We start from the raw sequence: 20,699 nt of genomic DNA on the forward strand, positions 1-20,699 counted from the left end.
TCACCTGGAGATCGGGGTAGCCATCTGCCCTTACCCAAAGGAAAAATAAAACACCTATCTCTTTGACAAGCAGGTTAACAACTTGGGGCCAAGAGCCTAGGTCAAATTCCTACCCAGACAAGGAGATAAGGGTACTAGACTCGCGGATGTTTACACTTCAAAGAGATGGCTCCAAGGCCCTTGAGAACAACATTCCTGGGTAATGATATGGACAGGAGGCCTATTTAGCTTTTTACAAGATTTACATACATCTGGAAGGGAGAAGGAAAAAATTTTTACAAGTTTTCTAAAGGAAAAGCTCTAAGAAAAGGGAGGATGGAAAGCCTCATTCACTTTTGACACCAGGGAAAACTCAGCTTTTGAAAAGTTCTTCACCCTACAATGTCTTCACACTTTCCCCTGCTCTGTGCCCCATTCCAGGTCCACACTTCACCTCCCCTCTTTAACATGGTCGTCTATGACTAATCTCCCCCAAAATCCTTACCAAAGCCATTCCTCAAGTAAGCTGCACAGAATGGGGCAGGATGCTTCTGCTAGGGCCAGACACCCCGGCCCCGGCCCGACCTGAGACCCGCTGTTATCAAAAGCTATGACTACAAGTTTCTTAGAACTGGCAAACGTTGCAGTTCTGCGGTCTGATGGCAACTCCCTTCAAATATGGTAAAACCGAGACACAGGGAAAGCCCAAATGGGTACCTAGGGCTTCGGGTCAATGGCCCCAAAAAGTGCACTTAAAGATTCCCCGCCCAGATTCAAGAACCCCTAAAGTCAGCCCCAAGTGGCTGAAAAAAATTCCAGCTTTACTACAGCACGGCACGATGTGGGTTAAAGTCCACCGCGCGGCGCGCTCCACCTAACTGCGCCTGCGCGAGTCCGGACAGGCGAATTTGCCTCAGACCCTGACGTTTCGGGCAGCCCCTCCTAATCCGGAACACGACCCACATTCCGCCGGTCCTGCTTTGACAGGCGTGACCCTAACCCAATAAGGATGTGGAGGTGAATCCAGCGGAGCCAATGGTGAAAGTCCGAGGGGCGGTGGAGGCGGACTCAGCGAGGAAACAAGAAGACAGGCCCAAGATGGAGGCGGCGGTAGCCGTAGCGGCGTGACAGGTGAGGGCGGGTCCGGCGGGGTTAGGTTTCTGGAGCGACCGCCGGGCACGGGCAGGGAGCCGGGACCGAAAGCTTAGCTCCAGGATGGCTTCGCCTGGACGCCGGCGCCCCCCGCCCGGAACCGGAGGAGTGGTTTGACCTGGGGCGAGACCATCGTCGACAGCGGGGGTGGGGTGGGTAGACAGGAATAGGGGTGTAAGGCTGCGGGGGATGGTTTCGCCCGTCGCGTGTGGCAGTGCGCCTGCGCAGAGATGGAAGGCCCAAGGTAGGCGGGGCCGGGCTGAATGGGGCCTGGGCAGTGGTGTGCCCGGATTCCCTCTAAACCTCCTTGAGATGTCTTGATGACCCTGCCTTGCCGGCAATGGGGAGTGCGTGGAGCTGTGGTTTACTAGTCGCGACCCACTGGGAGAATGTTTGAGGATTTCTCCGTTACTCTTTAACCCTACCCAGCCTCCTTCCATTGTCCCCAGTAATAGGTCTGTGACCCCTTCATTAGTTAGGGGGGAGTTTGGACCCCTCCACCCCCGCTTTCAACCTGTTTATCTCACCTTGATAGTGTTTGGTAATGCACCATTTCCCTCCATTCCCCCATGACAGTGTTTGGTGATGTCCATTTTCCATACTTATCCCCACTACAGTCCCTTCAGCACAGTTTCTGCTGAGCCCCTATGAAGTCCCCATCATAGTCTGATGACAGCCATTAGCCACCTAACAGTGTTTGAGAGCCTGCCATCGTTACAGCCCAGGGCTTAGGGACTCCCCCAGGGCCCCTAAGAACACCGTTTGGTGCGGTTCCCATTTCCCCCCAACTAAGGGCAGTATCTGATGATCTCTTCCATTTCTTTCCCATCATCCTGTCTGTGACTCCTCCCTCACCACAGTATCTGGTAACCACCCTTTCTCCATTAAAAAGCCAGGACAGTCTGTTCATGTCCTTTATGGACGTGACACGCCCAACTGCAGTGTGGTTTGACTTCCTTGTTACCCACCCCCCCAGCACAGAGACTGGGTATGCCTGTGCACTCCAGGACAGTATGTGCTGCCTCTCCTTGTGGCGTTACTCCCCTCTCCTCTGCCCCCACCCTATGCAGTGAATCCTAGACCTTGGCCCTTAAAATAGTGAAACAAACAACAGGAGAGCAGCCTGAGCAGAGGAGAGACTGGACGAGTTCGAGGTGTTTACAAGATCCCTTGGCCTTTGTGTGTAGATTGGGCAACAGCGGGGAGGGGGTGATGTGGAGCCTGGACATTGAAATTTTTTTTGTCCCTGCCACTTTGCTTCCAGACTGTCATTACTGGACCTCTGAATTCCTCCTGTGTTCTAGGAGCCCCATGGCACCTGCTCAGCCCCACCTCAACCCGTCTTGACAAAGTCCTAGGCTCCATGGAGCCACCACGGGGCCCCTCTGCCAACGGGGCCGAGCCGTCCCGGGCAGTGGGCACTGTCAAAGTATATTTGCCCAACAAGCAACGCACGGTGGTGAGTCTGACGGGCAAAGCTGGCAGGAGGTCGGGGCGGATCCAGTTGTGACTGGGAGTGGGGGGGAGGAGGCTTCTACAGAGGCCAGGCAGAGTCGGCTGGGGCCCATGTTGGGTACTGACCACCCCTTCCATCCCCTGTGTGCACACACAAATGCATAGGTGACTGTCCGGGATGGCATGAGTGTCTACGACTCTCTAGACAAGGCCCTCAAGGTACGGGGTCTCAATCAGGATTGCTGTGTGGTCTACCGGCTCATCGAGGGGTAAGTGTGCCCCCACCCCACCACTTCGCCTCCCTCCACTGGGCTCCCCAGCCTCCCATCCCCTCCTCGGAGGCCCCTGACTCCTTCCCTCTGTCGTGTAGTGCCCTGTTAGTCTTTCCTTAAGCTCAGTGAATCCACGAGTGCGTGCAGCTTTTGTTTCATAACGTCATCATTCATCGGCCTTTGAGGCCAGCAGCTCGTCTCTCCTTGGCCCTCAGGTCCTTGCCCAGCTCCTGTACCCCATGTGGGAGTTCGTCTGTGGTGTTCTTTCACGATTTCATCTGTTTGCCAGCTCTCTGCGTCCTCCGCTTCCTCATTCTCGGTCGGTCTGCCGAGCTGGGCCATGCCAGCCTTCCATTTATTCCTCTGTCCTGGGCTTCCTGAACTGTTTTATTCCATGCCCACATGGCTTTTTATTTGTCGTCTCAGTGCCGGTCGGCCATTTTTTCAGGGGCTTGCTGAGTGCTTCTGAGATTTCGTGGCTTATTCCCCCTCACCTTGTGGTTAAGAGCATGGACTCTTGACGCTGGCCAGCCACTCACAGTCCTTTGTGGCCTTGGGCCAGTGACTTGAATCCCTCTGAGCCTCCGTTTTCTCATCTGTAAAATGGGGGCAAGGATAGTAACTAGTTCCTAGAGTTGCCATGATGAAAATGAAACACGTCAGATGTTGCTCCATGGATGGTGGGTGTGGAGGGACTTTTGGGGGTTCCCTTCCTCCCACGATCTCTGTCCACCCTCTCACTCACTGCGTTCCATGTTTCGTACAGGCGAAAGACAGTCACCGCCTGGGACACGGCCATTGCCCCCCTGGATGGAGAGGAGCTCATTGTAGAGGTCCTCGAAGATGTTCCACTGACCATGCACAATTTTGTGAGTGTGGAGTGGAGAGTCGGGGCAGACTGTGGGCATGGAGCGGGGAGGTTCCTTGACAAGGCCTCAACTTTCCCTGCTCTGTGGCAGCAGGTACGGAAGACGTTCTTCAGCCTGGCATTCTGTGACTTCTGCCTTAAGTTTCTGTTCCACGGCTTCCGCTGCCAAACCTGTGGCTACAAGTTCCACCAGCATTGTTCCTCTAAAGTCCCCACAGTCTGTGTTGACATGAGCACCAACTGCCGACAGTGAGCCTGGCCTATGGTGGGTGGGGGAGTGGGGATGACAGACGCCACAGGGTTCTTACAGATAGCTGACCCTTGTCCTCTTGCTCCATCCCCTTAAATGCTCTCAAGGTTCTACCACAGTGTCCAGGATTTGTCCGGAGGCTCCAGACAGCACGAGGTTCCCTCGAACCGTCCCCTGAATGAGCCACTAACCCCTCAGGGTCCCAGGTAGGGATGCCTTAGCTGAAGGACTATTGTCGGGAGAAAAAGATCTGGAGGCCTTTGTAGATCATAAGCTGTACTTCATTCATTTGTTTATTTGCACACGTTTATTGAGTACGTATAGGACCTTTGGCAAGTCACCTAATCTTTCTGGGCTACAGTTTTCTCATCTACAAAGAGGGGATAATAATACTTTTTACCACATAGCGTTCTGGTGAGAATTTAAATGTGTTAAGGTGTATCCAGTGCTTAGAACGAGATCTGGTAGAAAATAAGAAGTCCTTATTAATTACAAGGACATATATATAAGTATCTAACTATTTTGTTAATTCTTACAGTATAATCATGCTCAAGCCTTTCCATTTTGAAATACATACTATTTTTATCGTAAATTCCCTTTTATTTCTCTTTTATGTTCAGTATTATAATACTGTAGTATTTTTTTTTAAAGATTTTATTTATTTATTTGACAGAGATCACAAGTAGGCAGAGAGGCAGGCAGAGAGAGAGGGGGGAAAGTGGGCTCCCTGCCAAGCAGAGAGCCCGATGTGGGGCTCAATCCCAGGACCCTGAGATCATGACCTGAGCTGAAGGCAGAGACTTAACCCACTGAGCCACTCAGGCGCCCTGTAGTATTTTTTTTTAAAGATTTTATTTATTTATTTGACAGAAAGAGACAGCAAGAGAGAACACAAGCAGAGGGAGTGGGAGAGGGAGAAGCAGGCTTCCCGCTGAGCAGGGAACCTGATGTGGGGCTCAACCCCAGGAACTTGGGATCACAACCTGAGCCAAAGCCAAACGCTTAACCCACTGAGCCACCCAGGCGCTCCAATACTGCAGTATTTCTATATTAAAGTATATTATTGCTCTAAGCACAAATTTATAAAATATACATTGTATTTGTCTGTATATTGTAGGATGTATTCATATGGTACATTATATTAATATATCGTGTTCTATGTACACTATATAATATAAAACACATTTTTATGCAACATAAAATAGTATAGGGTATTATGTTACTTTTAATTATGCATATATGTGGATTACCTATGCATTTCATTTCAGGATAGTGAAAGGAACATTTAAAAATACATTTGTGGGGCTTTTGGGTGACTCAGTCATTAAGTGTCTGCCTTCGGTTCAGGTCATGATCCCAGGGTCCTGGGATCGAGTCCCACATTGGGGTCCCTGCTTGTCGGGAAGCTTGCTTCTCCCTCTCCCAGTCCCCCTGCTTGTGTTCCTGCTCTTGCCATCTCTGTCTGTCAAATAAATAAATAAAATCTTTAAAAAAATAGATACAATAAAAATTAAAAATAAAAATGCATTTGTGACATCAAAATATATATAACATACATCTTTATGTATTTACATCTACATATAACATACACAGTTGACCCTTGAACAGCATGGGCTTGAACTGCGTGCGTCCACTTACACGTGGATTTTTTATGTGCAGTATTATAAATGTATTTTCTCTTATGATTTTCTTAGAAACATTTTCTTTAGCTTACTCTTATCATAAGCATACAGTATATAATACATAAAACATACAAAATACATGCTTAATCGACTGTTTATGTTATCACTAAGGCTTCTGGTCAGTAGTAGGCTCTTAGTGGTTAAGTTTTTGGGGAGCCAGAAGTTACACATGGACGTTCACCTGGGCAGGGGGTCGGTGGTGCCCCTAATTCCTACATTGTTCAAGGGTCTGCTGTGTAATGTTACTGCAATACACATATTTGGAAACATTGGTATCTTAATACAGATAAAACATATTTGAGTAGTGCTCACAGTTAGAAGATAATACATATTACTTTCTTCCCCCCTATTTTGTGTGGCTTGCTGTTCCTCCTTTAGGTCTTTACTCAGATGTCCCCTTGGGGAAGCCTTTCCAGATATCACCCATGATACTTTCTGTCTCCTTGTGTTGCTTCATTTTTTTTCTTTATTGTACCTGTCACCAATGGACATATTAAATATTCTTCTTCTTCTTTTTTTGGGGGGGGCGCTCTCTCCTCACTGGAACATCAGCCCTACGAGGGCAAGAACTTGTTTTCGTTTTGCCCATGGTTTTATTTCCACTACCTAGAATGCTCTCTGCCAGAGGGCAGGCCCCCAGTAAGTGGCTCTTGAGGAAACGAATGGCAATAGTAACAGCAGATGGTGACTCTGATCTACACATACGTTTACAGGGCTGGGGGGCAGCTTTCCTTGTTCTCGTGTTCATCCCACAGTGATTTCCCAGCCTTTACCCCCCCTCCAGCTCCTGCGCCCCGCACCGAGACCCCGAGCACTTTCCCTTCCCTGCGCCGGCCAACGCCCCGCTCCAGCGCATCCGCTCCACATCCACTCCCAACGTCCACATGGTCAGCACCACAGCCGCCACGGACTCCAGCCTCATCCAGGTTGGTGGCAAGGGGGTCGTTGCCCGAGGGCACCGGGCCGAGGAGAGAGCCGTTCCTCTTGGCTCCCGTGTGCCCTCTCTGACTTCCGGCCCTCTTCTTCCAGCTCACTACCCAGAGTTTTGGCACCGATGGTGAGTCCACCCCACCCACCCCATGCCCATGCCTCGCACCCCCTCACCCCCGTGCCACCTCTGCTCACACCTCCCCCACAATGATCGCAGCTGCCGGTAGTAGAGGTGGTGATGGAGCCCCCCCGGGGGAGCCCCAGCCCAGCCAGTGTGCCCTCGGGGAGGAAGTCCCCCCATTCCAAGTCCCCGTCGGAGCAGCGGGAGCGGAAGTCCTTGGCCGATGACAAGAAGAAAGTGGTAAGCTCCAGGGGAGCCTTTGCTGGGGGCGCCACAGCCTGAGTGGGGAGGGAAGCGGGCAGGCCCCTGAGATGCCAGCCATGTGGCCCACAGAAGAATCTGGGGTACCGGGACTCGGGCTATTACTGGGAGGTGCCGCCCAGCGAGGTGCAGCTGCTGAAGAGGATCGGGACAGGCTCGTTCGGCACTGTGTTTCGTGGGCGGTGGCATGGCGATGTGGCCGTGAAGGTGCTCAAGGTGGCCCAACCCACAGCTGAGCAGGCCCAGGCCTTCAAGAACGAGATGCAGGTGCTCAGGTGAGATGACACGTGTGGGGCGGGGCAAAGGGACGGGGCGCCTCCCCGGGGAAGGGCTGAGCTGGGGCACTTCCCGCAGGTCAGCGGTGTTTGCGTTGTGTTAATGAGCTCTTTCTCAATCAGGGAATGTCCCTTTCCCCTCTGGGAAATGGCTTTGTTTCAAGGCCCTCTGATGATGATACTGTTTGTGTTCCGTTTGGTACAGATATTAACTAATGTCTCCGCCTCCAAAACGTGCATCTTCTTATTTGCCCGGCACTGAAGTGGGTATGGCCGAGGCCGGCCATGTTACCACGTGCCATCACATTCATAGCTTGATGTTAAGCACATTGCCAGGAAGCCTCGGGCCCCTCCTTCCCCTCTGCTTGTGTTGCATTGAGAGCGGTAGGTTTATCCTGCTGGACTCCTGTTACTAATCACAGTCCTGCCATGATTTAAAGAATGGTGGGTGTTGTTTCACTTGATTATGTCCTTGTTTCATTAACGGTTGTAATTCTCTGCTTAATACGCCCCTCATACTGTATCAGTTCATTTGCCCTGAGAAGCCCTGGTGTTCCTCTTCTGCCACTCTGGTTACTACCGACCACTCCTGGGCTTGCTGATGTGGGCCAGCCCTCTGGCCAATGGGTACAGGTACATTACAGAGTTGATGTTCTCATCATTTCTTGTGCCATTTTAACATTTATCCTCATTATGGACACCACAGTAAGAAAACTTTTATTCTCTTCCTCTCTGTGAAATGATTGGAGCCCACTGCTAGCCTGCATCACATTAATATTTTAACCGTAATCGGACCACTGTGAAGAGTGCTCCTGTCCTCCGTTACCCACTGTGACATGAGCAAAATCACAGAGCACTGTCGGTGTTCGCATTTGTGTTGCCATTATACCTGCGGTGACTCCTTTTGTAAGGAGGGAAGGTGTCCTCCTAAACCAGAGCGGTTCACCGTGATGCAGTTTCTTTGAGGTAGACTCAGGCACCCAGTGGCAATAACGAGGACAGTGACATTTTCAGGGTGCTTAGCTCTGGTAGGTGCTGTTCCAAGTGCCTTACAGATCATTTGGTTCCCATTCTTGCCAATATCCCTATAAGGTAGCTAATATAATGATCATAGTTTTGCAGTTGAGGAACGTGAGGCACCGAGAGGTTAAGTGTCATCCCTGAGGTTGCACAGTGAGTACCTGGGGAAGCCTGGATTGGAACACAGGATCTAATCTGAGTCTTAACTCCAAGCTCTATACTTCTGAGCCTCTCGTGGCAATTAACAGGAAATAGTCACACGTTACTGGGTATCTTTACTGGCATCTCTCAATATCAGGCTGCTGTATCAATGAAGAAGGTTGGCATTCCACTCTCTTGTCTATAAAATGGTCACAGGCCCAGGTCACAGTCAGGGTTGGAGGTTGGCAGGTGTTGATGACGTAGAGCCACTGGTCGATAGAGGGGCGGGGAGGGGGCAGTAGTCTCTCTCTCCTGCTTCTGTTGGGAGACTCGGCTGAGGAAGCTGGGGACATACGCCACCCCCACCAGGAGGGAATCCCCGCCCATCAAGCATATCTCACAAATGCACTGAGTCTGGCAGCAGTCTGGCCCTGAGCCTCCTGAAAGGGCGGAAGTGCTGACAGAGAGGGCAGCAGTGAATAGCCCCGTTTCTGATGCTCCGAAAGTGAGTGATGGTTGCTCTTTTTCCTTCCTGTCCTGGTACTGCCCTCCCTGCCTGTAGGAAGACCCGTCACGTCAACATCTTGCTGTTCATGGGCTTCATGACGCGGCCGGGATTTGCCATCATCACGCAGTGGTGTGAGGGCTCCAGCCTCTACCACCACCTGCACGTGGCCGACACTCGCTTCGACATGGTCCAGCTCATCGACGTGGCCCGGCAGACTGCCCAGGGCATGGAGTGAGCCTCCCAGCCTGGGGACAAAGGGGGGGGTGGCGGGAGGCTTGGGGTGGGGAGAGGAGGTAACCCCCTGGCCAATCTGCCTTGCACTTCGACCCCTACAGCTACCTCCACGCCAAGAACATCATTCATCGAGATCTCAAGTCTAACAGTATCTGCCTGTCCCTGTGCGCTGGCTGGGCTAGGGTAGGGGCTTAGCGGGGTGGCTCTTGTTGGGGGGCCTTCTGGGGATGCGTGGAAGGGTCATGTGACACGTGGCTTAATAGGGCCTCTAAGGCGGGGGGGAGTTTCTTGGTCAGGCTCAAGACTGTGCCTGGTTTCAGTGCTGTTGTTGGGGACTTTGGGCAGGGTCCAAGGTTTGGGAGCTGTGGAGGGCGTGGCAAGTCTGAAGCCCCACTTGAGGCGCTTCCTGGTCAGGAGTCATGGGGTGGGGGGTAGCATAAGGGGTAATAATTGGGAGTTCCCTACCCAAGTCAAGATTGTAGCTACTTTGTATGATATGGGGGGGCTTCTGGTCAGGGTCAGGGGCAAGACTGGTGTGGGGGCATCAGTGGGAACCGCCCAGTCAGGATGGGAGATGTGGCTTTTGGGAGCTCCTGTAGTGGCCCTTGACCCTGGTGGACATCTTCCTACATGAGGGGCTCACAGTGAAGATTGGTGACTTTGGCCTGGCCACAGTGAAGACACGGTGGAGTGGGGCCCAGCCCTTGGAGCAGCCCTCGGGCTCCGTGCTATGGATGGTGAGTTGGGCCAGGCTGGACTGGGGCCATCTGGGTAGGAGCTTGGGTGACTGGGGCTGGATGGGGGGAGCTGAGTGGGGATGGGAATGCTTGTGCCAGATGAGGGTGTCTAGACTGCTCATGCTTTGCCTCACATGGGTGATCTGAGTTGTACCCAGTGTGGCTGGTGGGATCTGGGAGTGCGGCCGGCCATTGGCTGACCTCCGTGGTCCCCCTGCCTGGTCTGGTCTGCCCTATTGAAGGCGGCTGAGGTGATCCGTATGCAGGACCCGAACCCCTACAGCTTCCAGTCGGATGTCTACGCCTATGGGGTTGTGCTCTATGAGCTCATGACCGGCTCGCTGCCTTACAGCCACATTGGCAGCCGTGACCAGGTGAGCCCCATGCATCACCCACAATCTCCCAGGCAGAGGAATCCTTTCAGCCTCCAAAGCCCAGACTTCCTCCTTTGTAAAGACCAAGAATTCCACACTTCCCCCCAGAAACCCAAAATCTTCTGGGCTGAGAACTCTCAGAATCTTCTGGTCTTCCCTACCTAGAATCCCCTCCTTCCCTACACATCGACAATCCTCTGGGTCCTTGAGGTCCAGAACCCCCGGAATCCCTTCTACCCAGAACCCGCCATGGCCCCCAGACACCCAGAAGCCCTCTAGGACTCTGGATACCTACAGTCCTCCAGTACCTACAGTGCTCCAAATCTCCCAAGTCCCAAAGCCCAGCATCCCATTTCTCCCAATGACAGAAGCCGCCTGTGCTTCTGGACTACTCACAGATACCCACAGTCATTCATTCAGGCCTTGGGTATCTGCCAGGCTTTCGGGGCCCTGGAACCCATGGTACTCTGGGCCCCAGGCTCTCCCGAGTTCTCCAGGTTGAAGGCCTGGAATCTTCCAGGCCCTCAAAAACCTGGGGTCCTCTAGGCTCTAAGAACCGAGCACTCACAATCCTACAGGCCACATGGACCCGTAGTTCTCTAGGCCTCAGACCCCTGCAGAAATACAGGCCCCTGAGGTTTTGACTCCCCTAGCTCCTCCCAGACCCAGAACTTCATGTTTCCCCTGACTCAGTAGGCTTGTAAGCCCCCAGAAACCTGTGAGGTCAGGGATACCTGTAATTTTGGATTTCCCCCAAGCTTCAGTCCCTCTGTTCTGCAGAGAAGCCCTGTGGTCAGAGACCCAGTGTCCTTGGATCCACTGCATCCCCATAGCACTCCAGATCCCAATACCCAGAGTGCCCTAGTTTCCCCCCAAAAGGAGCCCCCAAAGCCCCTTTAGAGCCACAATTCCCTCAGCCTCCCAGCCCACACCTCCAAACCACCCCATTCCTGTCCCTCCAGATTATCTTTATGGTGGGCCGTGGCTATCTGTCCCCGGACCTCAGCAAAATCTCCAGCAACTGCCCCAAGGCCATGCGGCGCCTGCTGTCTGACTGCCTCAAGTTCCAGCGGGAGGAACGTCCCCTCTTCCCCCAGGTGGGCCGGGCAGGAGGGTTGGACGCACTGGGGAGGGTGAGTCTGAGGAGGAGGATGACTCTGAGGTGTCCATGGGAAGCGAATGGTGTGAGTGTGTGTGTGTGTGTGTGTGTGTGTGTGTGTGCGCGCGCATGTGTGCTTCCCCTGTAGGCTGGGGTTTGTGGCTGTCAGGGTGCCTACATGGCTCTGGACACCCCCCCTAACCTGCCCCTGCCCCCAGATCCTGGCCACGATTGAGCTGCTGCAGCGGTCACTCCCCAAGATTGAGCGGAGTGCCTCTGAACCCTCCTTGCACCGCACCCAGGCCGATGAGTTGCCTGCCTGCCTCCTCAGCGCGGCCCGCCTCGTGCCTTAGGCCCTGCCCCCAGTGGCCAGGGAACCCATCTCAGCCTGCCACGCCAAGGAGCCCTGCCCACCAGCCAGCCAATGTTCTGTTTCTGCCCTGATAACTGCCTCAGGATCCCCCCATCCCCGTCCTGGGAGATGAGGGTGTCCCCATGTGCTTTTCCAGCTCCTCTGGAATTGGGGGACCCCCAAAGACCAACACCCCTGCTTCCTCTTAATTTGGTTTCCTCTTGGCTTTGGGGATACTTCTAAATTTGGGAGCTCCTCCATCTGCAATGGCTGGGATTTGTGGCAGGGGTTCCACTCAGAACCTCTCTGGAATTTGTGCCTGATGTGCCTTCCACTGGATTTTGGGGTCCCCAGCACCCCCCTGTGGATTTAGGGGGGTCCCCTCTGTGTCTTCCCCACCATTCAAGGACTCCCCTCTTTACCAAGAAGCACAGAATTCTGCTGGGCCTTTGCTTGTTTATTTTGCTTCCTGACTCTTCTCATGGGGTTCAGAGCCGCTGAAGGGTGGGGGTGAGTCCAGGCAAGGAGTGGTTGGAGGGGGGGAGTGCGGACCACACAAACAGCGCCACTGCACGCATCACCACAGGCGGCACGATGAACGAAGACCACATATGCCAAGCACGGCACAAGAGGAGGCCACGTCAGTCACAGACACAGACATCACGGCAAAGGTGGGGAAGTGGAGGACCACTGGCCCTCCATGTGCAAAGGATTCTGGGAGGATGGTTAGAGTTTGCATATTTAAAGATAGCTGTCAGAGGCAGGAAAGTGGGAGTATGGGTCCCTGGGGAACAGAAGGGTCCTAGCAGTGGGAGGACCTCCCAGTGTGTCGGAAAGGGGCTGGGGGCGGTTAGGAGAAATCTTTGTGGGGCTGGATAGTGGCATCTGATGAGGCGGCTCTCCAGAGATGGGACATCCATGGAGGGGCTCCAGGGCAGGGGTTTCTTAAGGATTTCGGAAATTCTGATGGGGAACAAGTCATACTTGAGAGATCCAGGAGTACGGTTTTCCGAGAATTCCAGGGCTCCGGGAGGGGACTGAGTGGTGTGAGGGCCAGAACGGGTTGCCTGGTATTTGGGAGCTTCTGGGAAGGAAAGTGCACTCTGGGGGGCCAGGAATAGAGGTCTTCAGGAATTTGGAGGTTCTAAAACTGAAAAGTCTTGAGGTGGCGGGGACTGGGCTTTTAAAGGGACTTGGGGATTCCAAAAGTGGGAGTTGGAGTTAGGACCAAGAGTGAGGTTTCCCCAGGGAATAGGGCATTCAGCGGAGTGAGAAGAGGGGTCTCGGACCAGGAGAGGGCTTCTCAAGGGATTTGGAGACTCCAAAAGTGAGAAATGGATTCAGGGCCCAGAGAGGGGTTGCCCAGGAGGAATTAAGGGTTCTCAGGGTGGGGTGTCAGTCGGAGAAGAGGCTGGCGAAAGACTTCCTCAGGCTGCGGATGGTCTCAGCTTTCACCTCGTCCTGGCTAAGGCTGGGCCTGGGCGGGGCTGGTTCTGGAAGGTTGAAGGCATTGGTCAGAGACTGGGATTTGCTAGAGAGAGACAAGGTGGAGGCATGGGAGGAAGGGGGGGGGAGGAAGGGAGGAAGGGGAGAGAAACATAATGTTACCCCAGGCCCGGCCCAGCCCTGCCCCTCTAGTCCTGGGGCTGTGCCTGTGACCCGCCCCCCACCACCACAGGCCTGGACCCTGATGGATCCTCAGGTGGAGTGGGGGAGCCCTGGGCCAGGCTGGGAGGACTTGGGTCTAGGGGGAAGTCGGGGCTTAGTGGGAAGAGCCCTGGGCTGAACCGCCTCCACATTCTAGGCTGGACTGGGAGGAGTGGCAGGTAAAGACCGGCAGGGAGCTTTCCAGTCTGGGTGAGGAGTCCCGGAGGGAGGGCGGTGGGGTATGCACCCAGGACAGGCTGGTGGAGGGTGCGGGGGTCTCCCTTAGGGGAGTGGTTGTTTGTGGCACGGAGGAGTTTCGAGCTAAGGTGCGGGGGAGGTCTGGAGTGGACCAGAAAAGGTAGAGAGGGCGGTGTGATGATTTGGGGGGAGACTGAGATGGCCCAGAAAGGAGCCTAGGGAAAGCATGAGGGCAGCTGGGAAGAGCACAAAGTGATTGGAGGACTGTGAATTGGGCCGGGAGGAGTTTGGGGGTTTGCCTGGGAGGAGTCCGTTTGGGCAGGAGAAGGGTGCGTTTTGCTCGGAAGGCTCCAGACAGGCGGGGAGGAAGATCTGCTGGGCAGGGAGATACTCAGGGAGGGTCAGCAAGGCGCCTGGGTTGGGCCTAGAGGGGCTGGGGGAGGGGGCTTTCCCAGGGGCCTATTTGGAGGACAAAAAGAAAAACAAGATTCTCTGGAATTCTGGAATGAATCTCTGGGATGGAGGGCAGGAGCCCCCAGGAACTGGGGTGAGGTTGGGGGGTGGATAGCTCAGAGGAGGGTTCTGCTCAGACTGGAGATGAACTCTCGGAACTCCCCGTATGGGACCTGGGTCCGAGGAGCCTGGGAGCTGGGGCCACTCTCCTGGTTCGGGAGCTTGTTTTAAGTGAGCAGCAAGGCGAGGGCTGCCGTGGGGTCCTCTTACTTGAGCTGGGGATGCGGGGGTCCCCCGGCAGTGGCGGGTGGTGGCACGTCCTGGCTGGGTTTCTGGGCCAGCTGTGGCTTGGTGGGTCGTCCAGCAGGGCCCGGGCCACTGGGCCGAGGCTGCTGCGTGGTGGGTGGCCCAGTGCGGGGCATGGGACCCGCCTGGCTGGCCTGGCGTGTGGGGCCGGCAGGGCCCGGGGGTTTCTGGGGTGGGCCCTGGCGCTGCTGACCGCTCGGCGGGGCCCCCGAGGCCTTTGGCGGAGCCTGACCAGAGACGGATGTCTGACGGGTAGCCTGTGGGGGTCCCGCCTGGCGCTGGGGAGATGGGGAGGCAGGGGGGCGGGCTGCTGGAGGTGCCCCAGGGCCTCCTGCCACCGGCCGGGATTGGCGGCCTTGACCCTGGGTCATTGGTGGGGCCTGGGACACAGGCTGCTGGGGTGCTGATGTGGGACTTGGTAGGCGCTGGGGCAGGGGACTGCCAGCTGGGGGTCCGAGGCCCGAAAGGTGCTGCTGGCCCTGTGGGGGCGGGCGCTGCTGCAGCGGGGGTCCCTGGCGTTGCGGGCCTGGGCCCGGCTGTGGAGGGCCACCTGAGGGACAGAAAAAGTGCACACGTGAGAGGCGTGGGGAGGGGGGGTTGGTTGCCAGTCCTGTAGGGGCCCTGGAAGCTGGTCCCTCACTTACCCTGTGGTGGGGGTCGTTGCTGAGCCGGAGGCCCCGAGGGCTGCTGGGAGGTCTGGCGGCCCAAGGGCAGGGCCCCTGGGGATGGAGTCTGCGGCAGAGGAGCAGAGCAGGAGAGGTTCAAAATAGTTACCAGCCAGCCTGAGCCTCAGCCAATCAAAATGACACGGGCTCCCCCTGTGCTGGGTGTTGCCACGTCTGTGGCTGAGCCGTCTGTGGCTGAGCGGAGGGGATGTGGGGCTGTGTGTGTTTGGCTGGGGGCTAGTTCCCAGGGGGTGGCTGGGAGGCACTCAGGGTGGGGGGAATCAGGATAGCGGCTGTTTTATCATGTTTTAAAACCACTGGTCATTGCCGCCACACATGGGTCATGGCTGTGCCCTCTGCCTGCTGCTGATTAGCTCTGGTGGTGTGACCCGGAGCTGGCCGGCCCGCCACCAGCCTCCTCAGGCCAGCCTGGCCCTCTCCCAGCACTGGGGGCCTGACCTGGCTGTGGGACCCCCGGCCAGGGGAGGCATCCCGCTGCCGCTGCCTGGGCAGGGCCTGGGCCATCTTGTTGACCACCAGCTCGACGATGAGCTGCTTGTCTTCATCTTGGTGGTCCCCGATGAGCGGCATGGAGGAGCCCACCACCTAGGGAAGGAAATGGGGTCCAGTGAGGAGAGAGGCGGCAGGTCCCTGGGAGGGTGACAGTGACAAAGCGCCTTCTGTTTTGAAAGGCATGGGCTGCTGCCAAAGAAGCAGATTCAGGCTGAGAGACATGAGTTCTGCGGTGTGAGGAAGGCCTGTTGTTCACAAGGTAACTTACAGCTCAGGAAGGGGGGTGGGGGGCCTACAGCGCAGAGTAGAGTTCCTTGATCAGGCCCGTGGGGTGTGGGGCCAAATTTGCACACACACCCCCACGTTTGGGGATGACCCCTGCAAGCTAAGGGTTGGGTTTTACATTTTTTAATTGTTGGGGGAAAAAAAATCACAAGAAGATTCCATGCCGCGTGAAAATATATGAAGTTTAAATGTCTATGTCCATACAGTTTTAGGGGAACACAGCCGTGCCTTTTTTTCTCTCTCTTTGTTTCTTTCTTTTAACATATTGACTTCAGCTGCTTTTGCAGAGCGGCTGCAACAGAGACCATACAGCCCACAAAGCCTGAAATGTGCGCTGTCTGGCTCTTGACAGAAAACCTTTACCAACCCCTGCTTTACAGTGTGCTCGGTGCTTGATTGTTCACGAAGAACTCTGTGGCTTGTATGGTGCTTTACAGTTTACAAAGCCGCTGTCCTTTCCAAGGGACTAGGGGATACATGGTGTGTTTAGACTTTGGAAAGTGCTTTGCAAGGGCACCACTGTTTATAAAATGCCTTACCACGGATAAAGTGCTACCTACCGTTTACCAAGCCCTCCACTTTTCAAGGAGCTTTAGAGTTTATAAATGGCTTTACTGTTTCCCAGAGGCACAGCTGTCTATAAAGAACTCTGGAATGTTGAAGTGCTTTGCTCCGATAACAGGGACCTCCCTCCCAGTTTACAGAGCTCCCTTTTTAAAAAAAAAATAGTTTTATAAAACACTTTGCTGTTCACGTGGCATTTCCTACTTTATAAGGTGTTTTACAGTTTGCAGAGGGCTTTAGTAGCCCCCTGCTGGGCCATGGAGAGCTGCAGGGTTCAGTCACTACCATGCGCCCGCCGCTCCCTCCGTACCCCCACCACTTTCTGGGTGCTCCCACCTCAATGATGTGATCCCTTCCGTCCTTGCCGTGCAGTGCTTCTACTGCGCAGATGTCCAGTCCCCCAAAAATCTCTGAGCATGTATCCACCCATAGCTTGTACCTGCCGAGATGGGGAGCAAGGCAGCCTGTCAGTGCCTGGCTTGGGGTGTGCCACGCTTACCCCCCTCCTCAACCTGCCCTCCAGCCAGGCCTGGGCCACCCCTACCTATCAGACATGGCAATCTGCTCGAGCATCGCAGAGCCGGTGTTGGTCTTCCAGTTTCCTGACACTGACGTCCTCCTGGGGTGGGGGGCAAGAGGAGAGAGGACAGAAGCTCAGGGGAGCCTGGGCTGCCCAGGGCAGGGGACCCCGACCCTGGCCCTGGTCTCTTCACTCACATGTAGGCTTTGTAGTTCTGCCCGATCTTCTGGACGCGCACATCATATTTGGCATCAATGAAGGGCTCGGCGGTGGCGTACGTCTTGGTCAGCGCTACAACGCTCGCGATGTCCTGGAAGTCGTGCTGGTTGTCCACTTTGACCTGTGGGGGCAGGGTGGGGATCGGGGCCTGCTGAGGACAGGGCAGCCATGGGCCATGGGGAGGCCTCTGGGTGGGGGCGTGCACGCCAATGGCCCTGGGGAGCTGAGTACAGAGTTTTCACATGGAGGCAACAGACACGCAGGTGGGGAGATGCGACTTGAAACATACTGAAAATGATTGAATTGTCCACTTTAAGTGGGTAAGTGTTATGGGCAGTGACTTTCATCTCAGTAAAGCTGTGCATGGGAGTGCCCAGACCCAAAGTCAGTAGTCCACACAACAGGAAAGCACACAGAAGCACAGACACAAACATACACATCCCAAGTCCGTTTCCTACATACACAGCACCAGAGTTGGGGGATGGAAAGCATACAGGACCTTAAGACCCTTGAACATGAAAGATCACATGCTGTGTGTTCAGCCCAGAGGCATGCATACACAGAGACACGAAGCAGGATGCACGAACAAAAGAATAGGACACACAGAACTGGTCGAATGTCTGACAAAAGACTGGGTACCATAATCTAAGAATGCAAGGGAAACAATACACATCAATAAAGATGCTCCAGGACACACAAGCGTACAGAATGACTGGGGTGCATTGACTATGCAATATAAACGTACACACATATGCACGATGCCAGGAGTGTGCACCATATGCACACACACACACACACACACACACACACCCCATCTGGGGACTCACCTTGCCCATCCCGGAGTGTGCGTGCCCCATCTTCACCACCACAGGGTACGTCGTGCTGCTGAGCTGGTTGAGGGTGGGGGGAAGGCAGAGCATGGTCAGGGCTGGGGGTCCGATCGCCAGGGGTGGGGGATGGCGCTGAGAGAAGCCCATTTAGTGGGAGCCACATCAGGAGCCACTTCCCAGAAGAGGCAAGTCAGAGACAGACAGCAGCAAGGGTGTCACACAGCGTCTCTGAGCCCAGAATCGAACTCTGAGCCCTGCCTGCCCATCCCTCCCTCCACTACCCCCAAGTGCCAGACATCCCGCCTCTGCTTTCCCAGGCAGAGGCATGGGATAGGGGTGGGGGACTTTTCCGGAAAAGGGAAAGTTTGTTTTGACAGTGAATGGATGATAGAGAAGTGAGTGTGTGCTTGTGCATGCACGGGGGTGTGGTGGTGAGCACACAGTAACCAGACCCCTCAGCCAGGCCTCGTGTGTGAGCATCAGTCATAGACAGATGCAACCTACAGACCTGCACACAAACCCTCAGAACTCAGACCTACACAACCAAACCCAGAGATTCCCACGCATGTCAACACTCGCAAGATGGAAAGACCCAGAACCAATACAGGCTCTGGGCACACTCTGCTCTCTGGCTACAGATATCCACATAGTTGTTCAGCCAGCCGGGTGCTCGCACTTTGGGGCAGGCGCTCCCAGCCAGCCTCCTTGCCCAGCAGCAGACACACACACGCACACACGCACACACGTGTGCAGCTCCTTTCCTCTCACCCAAACCTACCAGACAGAGGGACACACAACACGGAGGATTACCCGTGCAATACAGAGACAACCCTCAGAACGCACCAGAGACACACACAACTGACAGGCACACACGACACAACTGGGCACAGACTCAACACTCACAGACACACACGCAACACTCTCAGGCATCGGCACAACGAACAGGACCCATGCCTCCTATAGAGATACCCACCTTTCTAGGTAGTCACATAACCACCCATGCCACGCCCCTGGAGAGCAAAACGTACATCTAGGGACATACACACATACACAACATGCCTTGCCATCTATACAAACAGAGATACACACACACACATGCACGCATTCGGGTGTGACGGTACCCCGAGTGCCCTGCGACCCTGGCTGGGGAGAGGGGGGTGGGGCCGGGCGCCTCCAGCTCGGGGCCCTGCACCACCGCCCCCTCGCCCTCTCGCCCCGGAGAGATGGCTTTCCCGGAGGGGCTGCTGGGGGCGGCGGCGGCGGTTCCCAGTTCCCGACAGGCACAGGAAGCCCGCAGGCTCAGGGTGACCGATTGACCTTCAGGCCTCACCCTCTCTCCCCGCACCCCCACCTTCCTCATTTCCCAAATGACTGGCGTCATGACGGGGCCCTGAGAGGCACGGTGTTGGGACAGGGGTTACGGGGATCCTCTAGCTGGCATTCCAGGGTGACAATGCAGAGGCGGCGCTTGACGCAAGGCTCCAGCGCACACACAGCTCGGAGCCGAACACCACGTCCACAATTACACGTGCATCCTCAACCCGCTCTGCAGAGGCTGACTGGCAACTCCCCGAAGCGACACGGAGCACGCGTGCACCACGCAGAGGGGCACATGCCACCTAAAGGTACACACGCAGTTCTTGGAGGCAGAGACACAGGAGAGCTGCGCGTTAGTGCACACGCACCCCCCCCCACCGCCAATCCCCCAGGTTTCTAGCCCCTCTTTTCATAAACATTCCCTGTTTGCGCTGGACCCGAGCCTGAACACAGCCCTGGGTGTCGGGTGTCGGTGCGCGATTGTGCTGGCCCATGTGTGCAGGAGGGCAGGGAGCTTTGCTCTCTAGGATTCCCCCGGAGAGCCCTGCGTTTTGACTGTCGGCCTCTCCTCCTCCTCAGGCCACATGGCACCCCCAGGCAGGTCGCTGAACCTTCCCTGGGCCTCAGTTTCTTAATCTGTACAAGGGGTACAACGGAGGACCAAAGCACTTGGCATGCTGTGGGCAATGGTGGGGCGTCTGCTCCGCATACCCGGCTGGCCCCACGGTCCCCCTCCACCACCCATCCGGCTCCCCCCCGGGGACCACACACCTGGATACCCCTCCTTGACGCCCACCTGCCCCCGGTTTCAAAGCCCGCACTACAAACCAGATGCCCAGAACCCTTCACGTGTAGACATGCAGCCCGACTTGGGGCTGACTCAGGCTGGGGAGTCAGAGCCGGCCTTGGGAAGCAGCGTCCGTGAGGGGCTTTCCCTTCCTGCGCAGCTCCCTCCGGCCAAGCGCTGACTTACTCAGCCCCTGCCTCATTCACTCTCCCTCCCCACTTTCACAACCGGCTTCCCCAAATTCCTGGTTTACTTCCCTTCCCCCCATCAGGGTCATTTCTTCATCCTCATTCCTTGGTTGGTGGCTCTTGACCCCTTGGTGTGTCGCATTTTCCTCATCTGCCTAGGGAGAGACGCAAGTCTGTGCCTACCGGGGAAGTTAGGAGGAAGAGATTAGTTATTTCAGGGAAAGTGCTTACTGCGCTCTCTAGCTCACAGGAAGCCTCCTCCATCCTCAAAAAGCTCGGGGCGCCGTTATCAGCACGGGGGGTGAGGGGAGGGGCAGCCAACATTGATTAACAAGGAAGCAGCTGGGATCAAAGCACTCACCGAGATTTTAGAGCCGGGTTTAATACCCATAACAGCTGGTGGTGGTGGTGCTGGCCGAGCTTACCTCCCTGAGTTCCGCAAGCTTCAGGAGCAAGGGGGCAATGAAGACCAAATGGGAGAATTTATACAAAGAATA

The 20,699-nt window shown here is 55.3% G+C and overlaps 2 protein-coding genes across 3 annotated transcripts in view; one reads left to right on the forward strand and one right to left on the reverse strand.

Moving 5' to 3' along the window:
* Positions 1-1,001: 1,001 nt before the first annotated feature.
* ARAF (A-Raf proto-oncogene, serine/threonine kinase) lies at positions 1,002-12,155 on the forward strand. The gene is given in 17 exon segments (XM_032843022.1): positions 1,002-1,110; positions 2,396-2,590; positions 2,752-2,855; positions 3,625-3,727; positions 3,821-3,975; positions 4,084-4,182; positions 6,443-6,584; positions 6,688-6,715; positions 6,806-6,834; positions 6,836-6,949; positions 7,043-7,245; positions 8,969-9,145; positions 9,250-9,296; positions 9,767-9,885; positions 10,128-10,259; positions 11,222-11,356; positions 11,577-12,155. Coding segments are annotated over 16 exon segments (1,818 nt in total). The 5' UTR covers positions 1,002-1,110; positions 2,396-2,494; the 3' UTR covers positions 11,712-12,155.
* Positions 12,147-20,699, reverse strand: part of SYN1 (synapsin I) — a 45,158-nt gene continuing 36,605 nt past the window's right edge. Inside the window, exons 6-13 of one of the 2 annotated variants that reach the window (XM_032843021.1) lie at positions 17,908-17,970; positions 17,059-17,201; positions 16,886-16,960; positions 16,678-16,780; positions 15,439-15,585; positions 14,959-15,046; positions 14,279-14,864; positions 12,147-13,203 (exon numbers count right to left, since the gene is read on the reverse strand). In XM_032843021.1, the coding sequence (XP_032698912.1) occupies positions 13,176-13,203; positions 14,279-14,864; positions 14,959-15,046; positions 15,439-15,585; positions 16,678-16,780; positions 16,886-16,960; positions 17,059-17,201; positions 17,908-17,970 (1,233 nt within the window). In that variant the 3' untranslated portion in view covers positions 12,147-13,175. Of the gene's footprint in view, positions 13,242-14,278; positions 14,865-14,958; positions 15,047-15,438; positions 15,586-16,677; positions 16,781-16,885; positions 16,961-17,058; positions 17,202-17,907; positions 17,971-20,699 lie in introns of both variants that reach the window. The other variant, XM_032843020.1, reaches the window with a different exon arrangement.

The sequence above is a fragment of the Lontra canadensis genome, unplaced genomic scaffold (assembly GCF_010015895.1).
Source record: "Lontra canadensis isolate GAN:19392208 unplaced genomic scaffold, GSC_riverotter_1.0 scaffold134, whole genome shotgun sequence".
Taxonomy (NCBI): Eukaryota; Metazoa; Chordata; class Mammalia; order Carnivora; family Mustelidae; genus Lontra; species Lontra canadensis.